Below are 21,323 nucleotides of genomic sequence, written 5' to 3' on the forward strand. Positions count from 1 at the left end.
CATATGCAATAAAATCCCATCAGACAGTGTGAAAAGCTTTGTCAATATCCACCTGCATGATTAAGACATCTTTTTTTTTTTTTGCAAAAAGAGACTTCTATTAAGTATTAAAGAAAAACCGTTAGAGCAAGCTCCATACAGGATACATCATGCAATGCACGAAAAGCTCAAGAGCCAAAAAGAAAGGATTGAGGCTGATAGTGCCATCAATCCGGTAGAAACCTCCGAGAAAAAGGGAGAACCTCTCCAAACTCGAAGAAATATAGTCCTTCTAGAAGAGGCTGCCCGTGAAGGGCCCTGCATGCTAGCCCATATGGCTATCAAAGTGTGAACCGTGTCAGACCAAATACCCGTGAACACGTGTAATGGGTGTATCTGGGTGCCATCCAAGGCCTCAGTACATCTGGTTTTCCAAATATGCCAAGAGGAAATGCTAGCCAAAATCTCCCAAGAGGTGTCCACTGAAACATGAGAAGCTCTGAAGGGAGTAAGTGGTACATCCTGTAGAGAGCAGGGCTCTATCACCTGCCGGTAGACCGAGAGTGCCCAAGAAGAAGGCTCACCCTCATAAAACACCTGGGGCCCGGTAAGAGATAACCATGCGACCGAGCCCCAAGTCATTAAGAAAGGGGAAGTGTGAAAGATGCTGAGTATCCGAGCAACCCCTTTCCAAACAGTCCTTGCCTGACTGCAGTCCCAAAGGCAATGTTGCACTGACTCCTCTGCAGAATGGCATCGAGGACAAGTGGGATCAGCCCCAAATCGTGATCTCCACAGGTTCACTGCAATCCCTCCATGAATAGAAAGCCAAAAGAAAAGAGTGATCTTTCTATTTCTGAGGGATTTCAGAGCCTCCTCCAGAAATTTCTACGCAAGTCTGCGGTGATGAAGAAGCTTTCCCAATGGGGGGCTCTGGAGGGAATCCAACCCCTACTGTTCAGCTGAAACCTCCTGGCATTACCAACCGTGAAACGAAAGAAGGGAATCCCCCTCTCTCGGTGCCCATGATCTATCCATTCCCACTCTCCTGGGTCCCACTGCAAGCACCTGATAGATGCACCTCCATATAACCACAACCTCCAGGATCCCAAGGCCAAGAGCAGAGGGTTGGGGTCTAAGTACCACTGCAAGCCCGCTCCAAGGTCCACAAAACCAGCAATCCTGACAGGCTGAAAGGCAACCTCAAGAAGAATGCCATCCTTGGATGTAGAAAGTAAACCTCCATCCCCAACATCAAAGACCAATGCGTCTTCCCCGAGACCTCGGAGAGCGATCACCTGTAAAGGAACTGATGTCCTCGAAAAAGCCCCCATCCAAGTGGTGGAAGTAATAGGCAGCTCAACTGTCCATTCCACCGGGATGGCTGCATCTATCTGCTGAATCCTGCGTGCTACCCCTCTGAGGTAACTCACGGACTGCAGTCTCTGATCCACAGGTAGCCTGATAAAAGATTTCCAAGTGCCTACTGTGTAGGCGGGGCCTCTCTCCCATTTAGACCACTGCATGTAATGGGAAGTGACCAGTGGTCTGGCATGCTCATCAAGAATACTATCATTCCAAATGATCGGCTGCCCATCAATCTCTTCGATGGTAGAAGGTGGAATCCTTCGAAGAGTGTTCCTAAAGCTCCCCCAAGCTTTCAAGATGGCAGTCATGAGAGGAGAGGCAGGAGATCTGAGAGGGGCTGATGTGAAAATCCATTGAGGGCTGTCCACCTAATCATCTCCCAAGGTTGGTGTGCAAGTCTGAATGCGTCCAAAAAAGAAATCCTTCCAAGGTTCCTGCCAAGGCATGAGTCCCCTCACCACCACCTTACAAAGCAAAGCCCTACACTGCAAGTCCGGGTCAATGACATTAAGGCCCCCTTCACATGTAGGGAGAATAATAGTCTCCCAGGCCACCCTTGCTGCAACATCTGCTGTGCCATCAAGTCCACTCCATAAAAAATTCCTGATTGGTCTGATGAGCTGAGTGATGCAATCCCTAGACAGGCACCAGCAAGAACACATGAACCAGGAGGTGGCCAAGAGAAACTGGTTCACTACCACAACTCTAGATGCAAGGTCGAGTTTGGCAGAGCTCCAGAAAAGGAGCTTTTTCCTTATACTTTCTAGTACTGGGGCAAACTGCTGTGCTGGAGAGATGTCCAATCCTACCTGGCATCCCAAATACCTGATAGGAACACCCCTCTGAATCCAAGAAAAACCAATGTCAACTCCCTAGCCTGGAGTGTCCTCATCACTGATCCAAAAGCCAAAGGATTTATGCCAGTTAATGTGTGCCCCTGCAGCTGAGCAAAAGATATCCAAGGCTGTCCGGAAAGAATCAAGTGATTGCAAGGAGGCCTGAATAAAAATAGCAGTGTCATCAGCCAACTCACAGTCAAAAAGCTCCTGCTACTGTCTCAAGGGCAGTCTCAGCCCAAAAAGCTCAGCCTGAGATCTAAGGAAGATACTCATAGCTTCAGCCACAAAAAGAAAGAGGAAGGGGGCTAAAGGGTACCCCTGACGAACTGATCTGGAAATCTGAAACCTGTCACCCCTTACCCCTCCAATCAAAACCTGGCTGTGGGTTGATCTGTAAAGGGAGGCCACCCCTCTGATCCAAGCATCTGAAAATCCAAACCGTAGAAGAGTGCCCTCAAGAAAACCCCAATCTACTCTGTCATAGGCTTTGTCGAAGTCCAAGAGTAAAACTGCTAGCCTCTGTCCACTCTGCATAGCTTACTCTGTGGGTTCCCAAAAGGAAAAGATATTATAAAAAATGCTCCTGCCATGAACAAAGCCTGTCTGAGTATCATGGATGAGATCTGGAAGAAGGGGCTGTAGTCGGATGCTGATCGCCTTGGCAAGGATTTTGTAAAGAGTGCCCAAAAGAGTGATGGGTCTCCAATGGGATACAAAATTCCTGTTGCCACCTTTCGGGATAAGGTGAATGAGTCCCTCAGTCAGTGAGTCAGGCATCTCGCCCGAGTCCCAAATGCCCTGCAGGGCTGAAGTAATATGATCACCTATCATATCCCAAAAGGCTATAAAAAAAGAGGGAGTAAGACCATCGGAACCAGGGCACTTGCCCTTATGAAGGGGAGAAAGAGCAGTCTTGAACTCTGTGTTGGTAAAGTGTGCATCAAGTGAGCATAACATCTCTGGGGTGACCAACACAGGTAAACTCTGCCAAACTTCATCTCTAGCCACCTCTCTGGCCTGTGAGTTCGGATCTGCCGAAAGAAGGGAGGTATAAAAATCTGTCGCTAAGTGCATGACGGTCTCCGGATGGGACTGCAAAACGCCGTCAGAGTCAATAAGCTGCCTGACACTCTCTCTACTATGTCTGGGGCCAAGTGTAGAGAAAAAGTGTTTATTGACTCTCCCTCCCATCTGTATCCAAAAGGACTCCCGTGCATGGAAGGCATACTCTGCTCTCTGATCAAGCAAGGTCTGCAAGTGAGCCCTTGCCGCAGCAAGGCGCTCCTGTATCCAAGCATCTGAAGGTCGTTTCTGCTCCTCCCTCTGAAGGGCTGCCAACTGCCGGCGGATACCGATCTCTCGCCTGAGTACCTCACCACGCCGAGCACTAGCAACTGAGTGATAGAAGTCGCTGATACTGTCAAGTGCTGTGGCCACATGTGAAGGACCGGCCACCCCCCCTGCATATGAGAAACCTCGATCTCCAACACTGCCTCTGTGAGAGTCTCATCCGTGTATAAGGCGTATGGGATCCTGATACTGTGAGACCGTCCTCTCAGATGAGGCTCTGAAATGGACAAAATTACCGGAAAATGGTATGAGGTGGAAACACCGGGTGCAATGCAAACTGTCCCCCCTCTATCAAGAGCCCAGTCACCCACATAGAATCTGTCAATCCGAGCATGGATAGGCATCTGCACCCTATGGTTCGACCATGAAAACAAAAGTGACTGAGACTGAACAAGAAATGCATCATCTGACCAAACATCTCTGCCACTGAACCTGAACAAGAAGGCATCCCAGGCTGCTCTCTCAAGGGAGTGGATACCACCTTCTCTACCCCTTTCTTATCCGAAGGTGCCTCAACCATGTTGAAGTCACCTCCAATAATCCATGAATCCGTAATGTCAGCCCACGAGAGCAACTCTTTCCAAAACAAAACACGGTCCCCTCTGTTGTTTGGAGCATAAAGGTTGAGGAAACCAACCTTACGTCCGTCAATCAGAAGTAAAACCCACTGGGCCCTGGAGGGGGTTATGGTACCGTGTCCAATGACCAGAGGGAGAACAGAGTCTGAAACTGAAATGCATGTACCTCCTCTGGTTCCCAAGGCAGGAAGCCAAAAAGTCTGACCTGAGAGCAGCTTACCTGACTTGGAGCAATCTCTGATATCCAGTTTGTGTTCCTGAAGAAAAAGAATGTCTAGGGAACCACCTGAAACACCTGGATGGAGCTGATGCCTGATCAGCTGTCTGCGACGGCGATGAGGGATGCCGCCCGATCCCTGTATATTCCAACTGGCTATCCTCATCGGCGGGAGGAAGTGGGTTGGAATACCTTACCCGACCTGGTGGCGGAAATAGAAGCCTCTACTGGAGCAGACCTCTTGCCATACACACGAGGTCCGAGGGGAGGAAAGTCCACAGGTGAGAGAGAGAAGGATCTCTCAACCAGGAAGCCGATAACTGGCTCTCCAAAAGTAGAGGGTACAAAGTCATCATCTGGGAGGCTAGAGAGGTCCTCCAAAGCGGAAAAAGAGTTCCGCTGAGCCAGTCCTGGAGAGGGGGTACGAAGGATTCCTACCGAAGCAGGAAGAGAATGTAGAACCCCTTTCCCTCTGTCCAAAGAGGGAGGCACCTGTACTGGATCCTGATCAAAAAGTGGTGCAGACGAGGTGCCAACAACCTGCGCTGCTGAGGAAGGTACAGCCTGATCCAAGGGTGGAGTTGAACAAGGCTCCTGAACAGTAGTTTCCTCCTGAGGCTCCAAGGGGGTAGCCTCCGAAGAGGTGGAGGAGTGAACTAGAGTAGAGGGCCTAGCCGCGACCGGAACCCACCGTGGGCTAGAGGTGGCGCGGGGTGCCGAAGGGACTCGAGTAGCCCTAGGAGAGGGGGGAGCCCGTGTCTGAGGCTGTGTCTGTGGAGCGGTATGTCCTAGTCTAGCTCTCTGTCGTAAACTAGTACGAGCTGGTTGCTTTGTGGGCCTCTTTTTCTTCTTTGGGCAATCTCTGGCGAAGTGCCCCGAGGATCTGCAAATCCTGCACTGGTCCTGCCGACCTGCAACCTCAAATCTCTGGCGGAAGAAAGACCCATCGGGTTGCTGTAGCATGATGTGGTCATCTGAAATATTGGGGTCCTGGACAATGACCCTAACCCTGGGAACCCCGTCCATCCTAACCGCATCAGCAGCCGAAGAGGGCTCGCCAGGGAGAGGGGGGATCTCTGCCGCCACACCAAACCTCTCGCCAATAACTGAAAGAAGCCGGTGATAAACTGAGGGAAGACCACGGAACCTGATGAAAACAGAAACTCCCTGCTTGTCCTCTTCAACTGGGTCAAATCCCAGTTGGAAAGGAAACAAGAAGATCCTCCTGTAGCCTAGAAGTAGAAACCCGGCCTGTAGTAGGTCTCTCGTGACGGCCAGGGAATCTAGGCACACTTGAAAGAAACCCCGTCCCAACAAACGAACATCCTTGAGGTGGGGGGCGAGGTCCTGAGGAAGCGCCGACAACATCCAATCTCTAGCTTGTAACCTGGAGGGGTGTGAGCCATGAATGCGTGCGAAGAGAGTCGTGGAACACTCATGTTCGAAATCCTTTTGCAACTGCTGTAGCTCGTCTTTTGAAAAAGTGACAGTTCTCGCGGCCGGTGTGAGCGGAGACGGATTGACTGAATGGGAACCCATTCGTCGATTGAGGTGTGTTGGCCGATTCAAACACAAAAAAATAGAAACTCCGTCCACTTTCCTGAATCCCAGGAGACCCCTATAGGAGAATAGGGGTAATCCAGAAGAAGGAGAGGGTGATGAAGAAGGGAGGAGGGAAGAGGAGGGGAAGATAGGGGAGAGGAGTGGAGGAGAGGGGGAGAAGAGGAGTAGAGGAGAGGGGAAGGAGAGGGGAGGAGAGGCTGCTGCGGGGGGAAAGCAGCAGCAGGAGCGGGGGGGGGGGGGAGCAGCAGGCTGCAGCGGGGGGAGAGCAGCAGCGGGTGCCGGGGGGGGGGGGCAGCAGGCTGCAGCGCAGGGCAGCAGCGGGCGGGGAAAGGGGGGGGAGGAGGCTGCAGCGCAGGGGGGGGAGGCTGCAGCGTGGGAGAAGGGGCAGTGCGGGGGAGAGGGCAGGAAGTAGGGGCAGCGAGGAGGGAAGGGAGGGGGCAAGCAGCAGGGAGCGGGGAGAAAGGCAGCAGGGAAAGAAAGGGGGCAGCGAGGGAAGGAGCAGGAGGAGGAGCAGGGAGCGGGGGAGCAGCAGCAGCAGGGAGCGGGGAGAGCAGTGAGGAGGGGAGCAGGAGGAGTGGGGAGCAGCAGCAGTGTGTATTTGGCATCTTGATGGGTGTATTTGGCATATTCAATGCCAATACAAGCATTTGCAATCTTGTTGATGATCTGTCTTCATGGCACAAAATCAGGACGCAAGCCCATGAATAAGAGATGTGATATGCAGAAGACAAGCATTTTAAAAACGAGCTTATATATCACAGCATCAGTATGAAGGGCCGCCAATCCGATAAATGTTGGCCTAAAGGCTTTTTGGGAATCAAATGCAGCAGATTCTGTTTTATGATGAAAGCATAGAGCCAAAAATCCAAGCATCATTAATCATGTGTAGCAAAACAGCGCTAAGCTGATCCCAAAATTCTGGAAAAAACTCAACCTTAAGGCCATCCCAACCCGGGTATTTGGAGTGGCCCAACTTAGACAATGCCACTTTCAGTTCTTGATAAATGAAAGGCAGCTCCAAATGATGTGCTTCCTCCTGTGATAGAATGGAGAAACATTACAAAGGAAAATATTCCGCACATCTGCCTCTACAGGAAAATTCGAAGGAGGGGCAGCAGAAGTACTTCTGCACGTCCACATCAAGCTCTTGCTATTCATTGTCCATGAGCCCTCTTGGCGCAGCACCTAATGGATACGACGGGAAGTGTGAAGACTTTTGAAAGAGACCTTGGAAGACAGCTTGCATCCTGCACGACTTTGTGACGAGAGTGAAGCTGCCATTTTCTTAGCTTTCGTTGATCATTGTCAGCCAGACAAGAAAGAGCAGCCTAAAAAGCAGATTGATTATCCATAGATAATTGGTTCTGTTGCGCAGCAGAAGTAAAGTGCTGAATTAAAGCCTTAGCATGTGCCACTTTGCGACATCCAGTCACCCAGGTAGTGTTTGCCATAATCTTTAATCAAGTCCTGCATGCCTGAGGAGAAATGATCCCATGCTCAGTTAGCATTGACCCAAGAATGCAACAAGAGCCTATGGATAAAAGACCAACCATAACTTGGAAGGCATGACGCTTAAAGTAAGAATTGTTAACCAATAAAAGCCTTTTGCAAAGTGGCTGCGTATGATGCACTAGCATACCAAAATGCAAAGTCATATGGGCTGGAAAATAATTAGATAGGAAGAAACTAGAATCCAAGGTCATCTCACAAGTAAAATCATCGAACTTGCAGCATGAAGCATGTACCAATGGTCCAAACTAGCCCAATACTGAGCGAATGCATTATGATGAAAAGTAAATGCAACTGTATCATGCATAAGATGCTGCCATAAATCACAAGCATCCAGAGTATCAGACACATGCAAGCAGGCACGCATGCAAACACCCACAGCAATCATCTTCAAGGGCAAAAGTCTCATTCCTTGTTTCTCTCATATTAAAGGAGGTTGTCTTATATATAACTTTGGGGGCTTCTTGGATTTGAAACAACTCTTCATAGATTCTAGAAGTGTGCTCTTCTTTTTAACAACTAACTCACCATGGAGTTAATTCTCAGATTAATTTCGAATATCCTTAAGTGCCATTTCCTTGCTGATGCTAGCTTGATGCTAGATCTTTCAGCTTCAACCCTATCTTCCAGTCTCATTGATGACTTCAACTCCCTTCTACAATAATGTAAGTATTGTACTCATATTCATACAAACTTCTCTTATGTTATCAGTTGCTAACAACTATTCTTGTTTATGTTATGTTTCTTTTAAAAAAAATTTATGTATGTTCCAAGTCCAAGTCTCTAATTCTTCCTTCTTAGATTAGTCCATGCTTTAACTACTCCAATGATAGGGTGGAGGTGGTGGTTTTGTAATGCCTCAGTCTGCAATGTAGCAAATGTCATATTCATGCCATTGCCGAGCAGTCCTTTGATTTGTGCTTCTAATGTGTGTATACAAATCCATAAGGACATTCATGTTATATATTCTATTGGGAACTCCTTTTAATGCTGACAATTTTGTGAGTTTGTAGAATTCCTCAGAGTTCTCTTTTGATACTAGCTCTTAAAGCTCAATGGGCTATGTGCTTGTACATGCCTCTTGTCATATCATTTCTGAAACACACACACACACACACACACACACACACACACATTTTTGTTAATGGTGAAAGCCATGTTTGTTTATATTACAAAAAGACCGTCCCCAAAGCGGAGAGCAGTCACAACAAAATCAGAAAATCTCAGTATAAGACAAGTAGACAGCATCGTCTATCTAGTGAACTGACAAACAATCATAGAATGATTGCTTGAGTGACATGTGAAAAAGAAGAACATGGAAGCAGTGGGCTCATGAAAGACAGTGTGATTCCTATCTTTCCATTTAGGCCAGAGTGCCCAATATCTGACCCATATAAAGAACAAATCAAACTCCGGTCGTCGCAGATGAATTCCAATGACCCAGAAAAGCTTTCCAAATGTAGCAGAGGGAAAGCGTGCCTAAAGAAGTTGCTGAAGTAAATCCCAAGTGACCGGACAAGCACACGTGCACATGCACACACACACACACACATTTTTTTTAATAGTGAAATCTTTATATTTCTGTGTGGGAAACCTCAAAAGAGGTAAAAACCCACCAATAAGTACAAGGAAAAAGTTTTTACAAGTAAAACCTCAGAGCAAAAGTCATGAGGTAGCCAAGTAAAATATTACATATCAAGCTGGAGGAGAATCAAACACAGCATCCTCCAGCTTCAAATTGTTGCTCTGTAAAACCTGATGCAGTGATGAAACCACACCATCAATAAAAACAAGCTGTTTTTTGCCCTTATGATTCTTCTTGATATAGGCTGGTACCCGAAATTTTTGAATCAAAGGGTCAAAAACCTGTTGTAACATGGGATGGAAAGATTCCAATAAAAAAGGTACTTCTGCATCCCTGACAGAAGAAAACTCTGGCACAGGCATCAAAGGCATAGGAGCTAGCTCAACATCCGTGTCTTCTGATGAAGAAGCTACATCTGATGAAATAGGGTTCTGCATTTGAGCTTTATTCGGAGGATCAATCTGAATAAGAGCAGGGGCAGTATCCTGAGAAATAGCATGCATATCATCCTGTAAGTTGCCCTCTGCAAGGGTTACATCCATATCCTGAATAGAAGGAAACTGATGGTGCTCAACAAGAGTGCAATCCTGAGCTTCTTCAGCAAGAGGAAGATTTGCTTGTGATTTATCAACCTTCCTCCAGTAGTGCTTCGGAGCAGTAGAGGACTTCACCAAAGAAGCCATAGCAGAAACCGGAGGAGAACGGAGAGTAACCTTGATAGCTGAAGAAGGAGCATGTGGTGTGGGCCTGGATATGGAAGGGCAAGCACGTGCAAAATGGCCAACTTGTCGGCACCGATAACATGCAGTGGGGAAAGATGCAAAATGGAGCCTGATGCGCATCGGATGAGCAAATCCCAAATCAAGATCTAGAGTAGATGGCACGGGCTGCGTCATATCCCACAGAATGCGAAGATGAACATCACGGGAGGCTTGTAAGAACTCCTGTCTCGGAATATGGAGAGGCCTTCCCAAAAAAGCTGCAAGAGTTGAAGATGAAGAAGAAGAGGCACAGGCAGCGCTTTGAGAGTAATCCAAACCGGACAATGAGTCAGAAGTGTTGCAGAAGGATCGAAAAGCGGATCCCAGGGCATAACATAAGCAAAGAAACCCGCTCCAGGAACACCAGCATCATTGACAAGGCGCTCTACCACCTCAGTCGAAGAGCACTGGGCATAGTAAAATCCTTTGCCTAGAAAGACAAAGGAAGAAATACAATCCAGACCCACTGCAACATCAGCCCAATGACGGAGCTGAGCTGAGGATAAAACCCTGCCCATGAAGTAGAGGCAGACTCCAAATTGTTGAGCCTGTTGAAGATCAGAGACCAAAAGGGCAGAATCCAAGGAGCAAACAAGCGGCAAACTCGATGAAGGAACTTCTGTGACAGAGGCAGAACACAATTGGCAAAGAAGATCCAGCTGAAGCGAAGAAGAAGGGCCATCAGAACCATTTAGCTTTGCCGATTTGACGAGAGGAGAGGCAGGCAGACCACCATGCTTTCGGCGAAGAAACACAGGAGTAGGAGCAGAGGCAGAGGGAGGTGCCGAAGCAGAGAAAACAAAAGAGGGAGGAGGCTGCGCAGGGGACTGTGCGGGCTGTACGGTCTTCTGTACAGGCTGTATGGTTGATCGTACAGCTTGTACGGAAGGCCGTTCGACCGTACAGCCTGTACGGAAGACTGTACAGCAGGGGCGAAGGACTGTATGGGAGAATCTGCAGCGAACAGGGAAAGTACGGGAGGCGGTACGGAAGGCAGGCTGAGCGAAGGTGGTAGGAAAATCCGTACTGCTGACGGCAGCTGTACGAAAGACGGAGCAGTTGACCGTACGGCCTGCACGGAAGGCCGTACAACAGGGACGAAGGACTGTACGGGAGAATCTGCAGCGAACGGGGAAAGTACGTGAGGCTGTACGGGCGACGGTATGGAAGGCAGGCTGAGCGAAGGTGGTACGAAAATCCATATAGCTGACGGCAGCTGTACGGAAGACGGAGCAGGCAACAGGGTTGTGGCAAGGGACTGCACGGACGGGGACTGTACGGACGGAGTCAGGGAGGAAGACGAGGCTGGCTGTGCAGAGGAGGAGATCTCCATCGCTCCTCACCTCTCACCACACACACACACACACACACTTCCAGAGAAACACACACACACACACACACACACACACACACGTGCACAGGCACGTTCACATGCACGTGCATGTGCATACGCATACACATCCATGCACACATGAGAGTAGTGTCTAATTCCTAGACTTGAGATCTATCCAACGGATACGATTGCCATTATTGGTTGTGGTTTTTTTACAAGCCCTCGTCCAATAGGCATACAAGAGAATAACACCTATTTCCAAAATTTGAGAAGTACCCTTTCTCATCCTATTGGCCGAAAAAAATCAGACGCTGGTATATGCATAAAACATTGCTCACAACAAAACACCTCACATTTCATGGCACTTCCATTCTATGGTAGCATCACTTGTGTTCATAGTGTGATAAAAATTACCATTGTTTATACCTCTGAGACGTATCATTTTGAAATTTCTTTTTGTTAATACATTAAAACTTTAAATAGACAATGGTAATTTTTAATAGCTAATACAAAGTCAAGCTTGTTGGGGCGAAGGACCAATCAGCTAATACAGGGTCAAGATGTCACATCCAATGATAGAAATGAACTTGATCAATCAATGACCTTGGTAAAACACCATGAACAAGTTGATGTAAAGTCGGATAGAGGAAGCGAACCAAAAATTGCCATGGATGATGCAAAAGAAGATTCAAGTGAAGATACTTCTGATCATGCCAAGCAAAAGAATATAATCACAAGTGATAGTATTTAGACAATACTGAAAAGTAAGAAATACTTGGTATAAAAAAGCTACAAAGGATTAAAAAAGTTTCTTTGAATTGATTTCATCCCAAAACTCCTTTGGACAAGAATTCTAGCTAACTGTTGAACACGATATTCAGAAATTGACCTTAGTGGAGGCTTCAGGTGTACATGTATGCCTTTGTGGCCAGGTTGACTACTCATTGGCTCTTTCTATAATGCATGGGTGGATAGTGAACCATATGGACATATCTACAATGCTCTTGTATGGAGAATTGGTCAAGAATGTCTATATGTGTCAAGTTGAGGGATACACTGAGCATGGTTGAGAATATAAGGTTTGTAAACTAATGAAAGCCATGTGCAGGTTAAAGCAGTCTTCCAAAACGTAATATTTACAGCTTGATCACTTCTTTCTAGCAAAGGGATTTCAGCATTGTGATACAGATGCCAAGGGTTATCTTTATTGGAGAGAAGGAGCATTCATGATTGTCACAATATGCATGCTTGCAACAGATAATTTGGCTGCAATACAAAATAATTGCAGACAAGTTTCAGAATCAAAGATCTCAGGAAAGTCAAAATGCTTTCTCAGAATTGGGATGCAATTGGGAAGAGCATTAAATCTTCTCAGCAAGCATACTTGGAAGGCATGTGGTGGAAGCCTAGACACACACATTGCAAGGCTACCAGTATACCTATGGATTTTCGCTCCTAAGGAGAGAGATTGAGTGAGGAGCAATTGGGAAGAGCATTAAAAAATCTTCTTAGCAAGCATACTTGGAAGGCATGTGGTGGAAACCTAGACACACAAATTGCAAGGCCACCAGTATACCCATGGATTTTCTCTCCTAAGGAGAGAGATTGAATGAGAATTTATTAAAATAAGTGCTTCTTATAAATGCATATTGGGGGCATTGACGTTTGCAATGCTCCTCTTACAGGACCATATCTAGCATTTGTTAGATATTTGAGTCATTCTGTGAGCCAACTTACTAGACTCCTTGTCAATGCTTCCAACGAGCACCCAACTATGTTAAAAGGACAATACACATTTGCATGCAGTTTGGAGATCATGATAAAACTAATCTGGAAGATTGGTTTAAAGGAAAAGCCGCATCTGGATATCTTTACTTTTTGGAAAGTGGTGCAATGAGCTGCTCGAGCAAATTGCGAGAGTGTGTTGTGATGCTACGTGCAAAAGCAAACTTTGTAAGAGAAGCAGCCAGGCGGAACAATGCAGAGCAATAGGTCCAAATCTCTTTCTGGAAAACGAAAAGGTCCAAATCCCATATATCGTCATAGCCAATGTGCCATATGTTTGTCAAGGTGTGGAATCTGCAGCAAGAGAACAAAGGACATGATATCTAACAAGCCATCTAAAACTTGTAGTGAAAGTTTTATCTACTGTGGAGATGATGTAGTAGCTGAAATATTAACAAATCAGATTGAATTCAGTGTTGTATCAAGGTAAAGTGGTGGATATTGGAGTCCAAGAAGATGTTAGGAAGCTTCATGAGCCCCAAAATAGGAAAGTATAAGGAGTAGGGAACAAGGTACATCATTTTGACTTCATACATTGCTTACCTCACGATAGATGTCTTTGTGGTTGGGGCAATGTATGCCTTGTTGGACTTACAGGGTCCAGGAAAAGGGAAGTCCTCAACAAGGACAATGCATAAGGACGCCCAAAATGTCCTATTCATGGACGACCTTATGATACATCCCCATATCAAGAATATAAGGACATGGATAGACCACGGTCCATGCCGACCAAGTTGATGTCGGTTGCCTTTTGCTATGATGTTTTCTGTGGCGAGGTAATCATTGATTTGATAGCATTCCTTTGGGCTCCAAGGGCTTAGTTCATAGGCACGTGCTTCATGATATTCCACTACAGAGCTGAGCAATGATCAACCTGCACATAGTGAATGTCGAGCCCATTGACAAGATAGATGATCAACGTCTGGAATCTTGGAAGCTAGTGAGTAAAGTGGAAGGTGGTCTGAAGTTTCTGTTCACCTTTGAAATGCAGAGTGTCTTTCACCAACGTTGACAGACAAAGCAAGAATGTATCTGAGAGAGAGCATGAATGAGAGGGGGAGGGCGCTGGTGAAGGAACAATAACCTGACATATATGCATGTGTTAACTTTTATCCGTTGACATACTTTGGTGTGTAACGTTTTAGGGGACTGCATCAGACTGAGAATTCGCATATTCGCGACTACTGGACAGACTGCAGAATGTATACGGAGAGAGAGAGAGAGAGAGAGAGAGAGAGAGAGAGAGAGAGCAGCAGCAGAGAGCACGAGCGATGCATGGCAGTAGGCTTGCTACTGGATTAAACACTAGTGCGAGCAGCAGCAGAGAGCACGAGCGATGCATGGCAGTAGGCTTGCTACTGGATTAAACACTAGTGCGAGCGACTGTTCTGGAATATCTCAGCCAGCATTAGCTCCTTTTTTTACCAATGCTGAACAGCTGCAATGATACCAAATTTCAAACTTTAGTTCACACCTCCACCTAAGAGTTGGCCTATTTAATATCCAGCCCTACAAAGCCTTGCAACTGTTTTACCTCAGCCATGAATCGAAAAGTTGGCAGCTCTCTTTGTTGATTCTTATTTGTAAACTCGTCATTCATTGTAAAAGGAAAAAGTACTAACGCATGCATGCTCTTCGTGTGTATTTTGTGGATCAGCCTTGTATGCGTGTCTATTGGTAGTCTCATATGCCTTTGGAAACAAACAGTTTTTATATATTGTCCGGAAGCCTGAAATATTATAAATTACTGTTTCTAGCTACAATAAAAAATAAGAGACACGAGACTTGAAACTCAAATGTAATGTAATGCTGTTGTAAAAGTCGAAGACCATTTCTGTTATTTCTTCTTTGCATTTAAACCCGATATCGAAAACGGTCATGAAATGACATCTTTCAAACACTGGAATCTGATAGTTACAGAAGTTTAGTCCATGGTCAGATGTTGCTGCTTTATGAGTCTATTTGCAAGATTCAATGTTGAACTATATAAAAATAATTTTGCTGCCGCACTCGACTGAATATGTTTGGGGAAGAGGAATGATAACAGCGTACTGAATCAATGATAGCTGAATGAAAATTATTCGTGCATTGGCCTAGGTGTGAATTTTGAGTGCGTGAGCATGTCTAACCAGTTTCAATTTTCTGAACTTCAGTTGGTCAGGGCAAAACAAAGGAAAGTGCTATGGTGTATCTGAATAGGGATTGTGCGGATGTGGTGGCAGTGTGCTTGCGAGGGATGGGGGGAATTGGAAAATCTACTATCGGGAATGAGATATTTGCCGAGCTTCAAAGGATGCAGAAGTATAGGTGTTGTGCGGTGGAGCTACGATTGGGAATCGAAGAAAGAGAATTGCCAGGCATCCAGCAGGAGATTTTTGAGAAAATATCTGCAAAGAGAACTGCTAAAATATCCAAAACTCAGGAAGGCAGACGCTTGTTGCAGAAAGAGTTGAAGGCCGTGGGACAGCCCATATTGCTGTATTTAGATAATGTGCTGAAAAGTGCAGATATGGAGGAGTTGATACCAGAGGCAACATGTTTTCCAGAGGGGAGTAGAATGATAGTGACTACAAGGCACGAGGACATCGTGAATGGTATGAAAAAGCGAAAAATCCGTTACGTCGAGCAGATCGACGTGGGAAAGCTGGGGTGGGAGGAAGCCAAGGAGCTGTTGTGGAGGGAGTTGTTGGATGTGGAGCAGGGTGATGGGGAGGCATCGTGGAGCGAAGAGGCTGCAGGGTCGGAAGGGATCGAGGCGCTGGAGAAGAAGCTGCTGAAGTTGTGCGATGGTTTACCTCTGGCATTGAAAGTGGTGGGCGGGCATATAGCGGCGGAAGGTCGTCCAAGAGACCCGGAGGTTTGGAAGGGAGCAATTGAGGCGATGGAAGCAGCGGAGGCTCTTACGGGAGACGAGAATGATGAGCTGTATTCACGTCTGAGGTTCAGCATAAACCTGCTCGACGCACCAACCAAGGCGGCATTCCTCGACGTTGTGGCCTCCTTCTTCCCTCCTTATGTCGGAAATTGGCAAGAGGTGGGATGGGCGGTGGGCGAGAGGCGCCTGGAGAACCTTCGTAAGCGTGCGCTCGTCGAGAAGAACTGGAGCGATTGGGTGCGCGTGCATGATGTGTTGAGGGCGATGGGCGAGAAACTCGTGAAAGAAGATGACAAAGAGCTCCGCATCGCAAGGGACCAAACCCACTTTGATGACCTGCTACTACATTACCAGGTGAGCTTACTTTGCTTGATTTTATATCTTTCGGAGAAACAAGCTGACATACAAAGCTGAGCAATGAACACGAAGCTGCATGTTTTAGCAATGTCTCCTTACACGAAGCTGTCGCAACAGAGTGACTTGCGAAAGGTGGTGGGGTTAGCAGACGTGGAAGTGCAAGCTCACCGGCTTCAACAAATGCCAGGCTTGCGTATTCTACATGACGTAACAATAACAGGTGAAACCGAGGCGGCGCCAGTGCTCAAGAACCTTTCCTATGCTTCTTGGACAGTGTCGAAGCCATTTTCGATCGAGAACTGCACTGCTCTAAAATACCTCTTCTTCTGTGGCGATGTCCAAAATGAGGCAAGCTCGAAGGTACCTCCTTTTCTTCTCTTACCACGCTTTGAATTTCGATGTCACTATACCAGTACAAGCTGAAAGGTTGATACGTGCATGTTCAATAATATTCAGTATAGCAAAACAATCCTTTTTGCATTAAAAACGCATTCACGCATGGTAATATCTTATTAAATAAATTATGTCCACATATACAGAAGCTCATCACGAAAGCAAAATATATATTTTTCTTGCAACTCACCCACACACCTTGCATGACTCATGGTTGTCCTTCGGTGACATCAGTAGGAAGAGGAGGGTCAATTGAGTATTGAAATAACAATTCATTTCGCATTTAATGATAGAATAAATATATTGCACTAAATCTGATAGAATTCTATACTTTAGCGGTCAATAGTTAGACCCTACCTGCCACTGGTTTCCATCCTCAACTACGTCTCAGCCTTGATAATCATGGGTCCCTCTTCCTTGAGACCCTTTCTCTTAAATGCCTCAATCTTAACGCCTTGTCCCAATAGTTTGTCCGTGTGACAACCCCAAACCCAATAACCTATCTACTTAAACCCAAACATCTCTCTTTAGCCAACCCCAATGGCCATTTCTAAGCTCTGCCAATAGTTATTCTTTCAATCACCCTCAAATTGTACTATATTGCATGTGTGCCATGCATGCATTTATCAGGTAGGCAAGAGAGAAAGGCAAAATGGATATGCACATAAGAAGGGCTTGGCAATTTCAGCCCACGTCCCCATTACTTGTACACAAAATACTTGTCTCTCCTATAGAACTCTTTTGGTAGGTTCGATCTTACATAAAGAAATCCTTTATTCAAAGTCTCCCTTGATCGACATGAAGCTAGACTTGCTTTCAAAGGTATGTTCAAAACCTAGGTTGGTGCCTCCTGTCTAGTATTTTTAGTCCTATGTTTATAAGGTAGCAAGAGTAGTCCTATGTTGGTGCCTCCTTTCTAGTGTTTTGAGTCCTATGTTATAAGGTAGCAAGAGTAGTCCTATGTCATAGACTTTTTGAGTCCTATGCTTTGGCATGCTTATGTGGACCCTCCTTTGTAGACTTATCTAAAATTGATGCAAGAATACTGTAGCATGCGATGTTGGGATGTATGGATCTTGAAAAGATGCCTTACAATTAGTGAGGAACTTGGACATTTACCTTAACAACCAACTCATCACATAGCAATCTAAGGCCACTAAGCAAAGGTTGCTTGCATGCGATCATCTAACCATTTAATACAGCTCTTTAACAAGCCAAGGAAATCTTTTTAGGGGAGCATATTGAGGATCTTGCATGAGGCAGCTCTCCATCTAGTATAAGAACTTTCCCCAATTGACGATTTCTACCCACACAAATGTGCCTTCAATCATGAAGTCAAGCATGTAGATGCATGCATTTAGGTTTGTGTGTGTGAAGTATCATGAGTATGCCACTTTTAACACACTAACAATAGCTATAGCAATGTGTAATGATAGTCGACAAAATAGCCTTGCTTGTGGCCTCATAACAGGAGACCTCTAATCCATGTGTGAGGCTCTTCCATTGGTAACGTATTTTTCATCAACGCTAAGTAAGAGCCAAAGGAGAGAGGAGACACATGAAAATGTGTGAATGCTTTGATTATTAAAGTAGAGACTTATAGTAGAGAGCTCATCATTTTGTGCAAACCCTATTACCAGCATAGTTTTTAGTGTAGCATGACTCCGTGCATCATTGCACCTACTTTTCTTACCAATATGAGACAAAGAACTACACCTTGGTTTACCATGACTAGGAATGATTATGCACTGCCTTCAAGGAAAGATGCACATCAAAAGCACATGCATTTGCATGCTGGGTAGAAAATTTGCAACCCCTAACGATGGTATATGCAACTCTGACACTATGCTTGAAAGCTTTCAAACAGATCCGATTTTCTAATACCATGGTAGGAAATTGATTCGTCATGCCTCATGTCGTAAACATTGTCTTAGAAACAAATACCAACTTGACATCCTCAAATGAAGCACACTAGAAACTCTTTTACTTTGTGGGCTTATTCGCAACATGAAAGCCTCTCTTTACTGCTAAAATTAACTAGGAGCTGAAAACCTGGACAAAATTATTCACACCAATATACAAATGACAAATTCATTATACTATATCAAATCTGTTGCTTCATGATACACAGCAATCAAGGTGCTCTTGATGACACGACAACAATCAAGAGCTTCATTACAATAGTAGTTCAGTTGCACCTATGAAGGGGTGGTATCAATCTTGCATGGCTCCTTAGAGGGCTTTAACGGGATCTTGTGTGCTCTCTTAACTTTGCAATTCCTTGATTTGCATTGAATTGGTTGTGCATGCACTAAGCTCGGCTTAGCACCTTGGATTGTGGACCTTCACTTGTCGCTACATTAGGCCACGAAGCTTCATCTTGGCTCTAGATCTCATTTTATAACTACGTTATGTTGCTCAGCTTCATTCTCGGTGGATGACGAATTTTTGGTTACAGTATAGCATGAAGCTTTGCCTCCTACGAGTACCTCCGAGTAATTATGTCACTCTAGGCAACAATGTCTACTAGCCTCAACAACAATGACTATGTAATGCATTAGCTACAGTATTCTCTTATAGAGTTGAGTTCCTTCATTAGGGAGAACACTTGAAACCATTCCCGAACCAAAACACAGCTACAATATTCAATTTGTAGCAGGTTAACACTTCAAAAACAAATTTGAAGACCGCCTGGAAACTTAATTCAACAATAAAAAACTCAACGATGGAACTAGAACAAGAATCACAAGAGAGAGAAAAAGAGAATGAGACACCACACTAGGGTTTAGAATCTCCCCAAAGGTCTTTATTGCAATAGAAAACTCTTTACAACTAGCTCACACTGTAGCGTAAGTTATACAACTTGGATTCTCCACACAATTGGGAGCCTAGAGGCACTTATTTTATAGTCTAGGCTAGCTAGTTAGAAAGCATGTGCTTTCTTGAAATTGGGCTGCTTCTCTTACCCAAAATAGGCATTTTTTTCTCTAGAAAGCAATAGCTTTCTTCGATTTCCTTGCTTTTGGTCCTGTGGGCTCTCTTTTATGCTACTCGCCTGCTTGCTACATGCTTTCAGCCCTGTGGGCTCTCTTTTATGCTGCTCGCTTGCTTGCTACATGCTTTCTTTTTAAAATTGGGCACTTCATATCTGCTTTTCTCTTGTGGGACCTGCTTTTTGTTCTTTTTACTTGAAAACAAGGTCTCCAAGGTCTTGCTACATTATCCAACACACCTGAACCCAGTAAAGGCTAGCTAATGCATGCACTCTAATTCTCTAGACTAATCCTAGTCCCTTGTGGGATATCCTCACTGTGTTATTTAACCAATGCAGCACAAAGGAAATTAAAACTTTGTATAGTTAATTGAATTCAACTTTCTTTGAACAAAGTCAATCTTAAAGATTTCTCGTTATTTCTTGAGAGGAGTACGGTTTTTTGACAATGCCCATGAAAGTCGGATCTAATTTGGTAGATGAGCCCAAATTTGATGATGCCCTTCAAATATTAAAGCATATGAAGACGTTGCTTTAGTTGAGAGGACGTTGCTTCAGTTGAGAGGTAGTTAACTGTGAGCTTGGGTGTGGCTCTTGTTTATAACGCTGCGGACTCTTGCATCAAATCTTCTTCAGCTTAAGCATTTCTTCACATCCCGCATCCATTTTTGATAGGATTGTATCCTGGTCATTAAACTTATAGATCAGTGTGTATGTAGGTGTGATAGCTGTGCATTAGCTAGCCTTTACTGGGTTCAGGTGTGGATTCATTTCAATTGGATTCATTTGGTTTACTCTGTAAAGTCCTTGACCTAGATATTTAAGCTTACCCTTATGGATTTTGGTATTACAGAGGAGGACTAAGTCACCTTTCTTGGTATCTTTAGCTTTGAGGTTTCTGTCAAACCATGCCTTTCCTCTTCGTTTTTCGGTTGTAATGGCTTGATAGGCTACTAACCTCATTTCTGTATGCTTCTAACAATTAGTGGAGCCTTTCTTGAAGGGATTCCCATGCGTTCTTGCATTGCTATGCATAGGCTTAGTATGATGAATTTCAATACAACCACTGTTTATAGTCTATACACCAATTGAAAGGCGTAGATCTTATAAAGTGTGGTTCTATATGTCCATAAGGTTGCATTTAGCTTTTCTACCGAGGCAGATCGCTTGGTGAGGATAATACATGGACTTAGCTTGTCCATTACCTTAGGGATAGTAGGATGTGCTTTTTTTATGAACAACCATAAAGCCACTCAAAAGTTCTCGTATAAGAACTTTGTTGTGCTTCTTGCATTTGCTTTCCTTACTACTTTAGCTTCAACCCACTCGGTGAAGTAGTCCATGGCCACAATGATGTAGCGTGCATGTGTTCCCTTTGCAACTGGATGTATAGGTTTCACAAAATCAGTCTTGCGTTTTTTACATGGTTTATGTGCAAGAATTGTTGTCAGCGGGTTGAAGTCTATGTGTTGGGGCTTAATTGTTCTTTGTCATACATCACAGCTCTTTATATGTCATAGGCATCTGCCCAGAGTATTCACCCATCAATATCTTGTCAAGAGGATTTTTTGTGCTATTGCTTCACTGACGAAGTGACCTCCCGCTATGCCTTCATGGGCTTGTCTAATGATTGGCTTGATTTCATGGGGCATAACACATCTTCTAAGTACTTCATATTTGCCCATCGTTGACTTGCTATCGATTGGTAGCGGGCAGCTTTTAAGATTAACTTTCTAGCACCCATTGGTTTCATTTTAGGGAGTGGTCTTCTTGTTTTTAAATACCTAATTATGTTTGCTGATGAGCCATAAAAATCATGATGCAAAGAATAAAGAAAAA

At 45.0% G+C, this 21,323-nt stretch overlaps 1 protein-coding gene across 2 annotated transcripts in view; it reads left to right on the forward strand.

Annotated features, from left to right (window-relative positions):
- The window catches only part of LOC147892997 (uncharacterized), a 68,901-nt gene that overhangs the window by 40,465 nt on the left and 7,113 nt on the right, over nucleotides 1–21,323 (forward strand). The window contains exons 5-6 of one of the 2 annotated variants that reach the window (XM_087386730.1): nucleotides 15,021–16,096; nucleotides 16,205–16,459. In XM_087386730.1, coding sequence (XP_087242856.1) covers nucleotides 15,021–16,096; nucleotides 16,205–16,459 — 1,331 coding nt within the window. The remainder of the gene's footprint in view (nucleotides 1–15,020; nucleotides 16,097–16,204; nucleotides 16,460–21,323) is intronic. The other variant, XM_087386729.1, reaches the window with a different exon arrangement.

Source organism: Dipteris shenzhenensis, chromosome 16 (assembly GCF_047967505.1).
Source record: "Dipteris shenzhenensis isolate YYH24624 ecotype China chromosome 16, Dip_SZ_1.0, whole genome shotgun sequence".
Lineage (NCBI taxonomy): Eukaryota > Viridiplantae > Streptophyta > Polypodiopsida > Gleicheniales > Dipteridaceae > Dipteris > Dipteris shenzhenensis.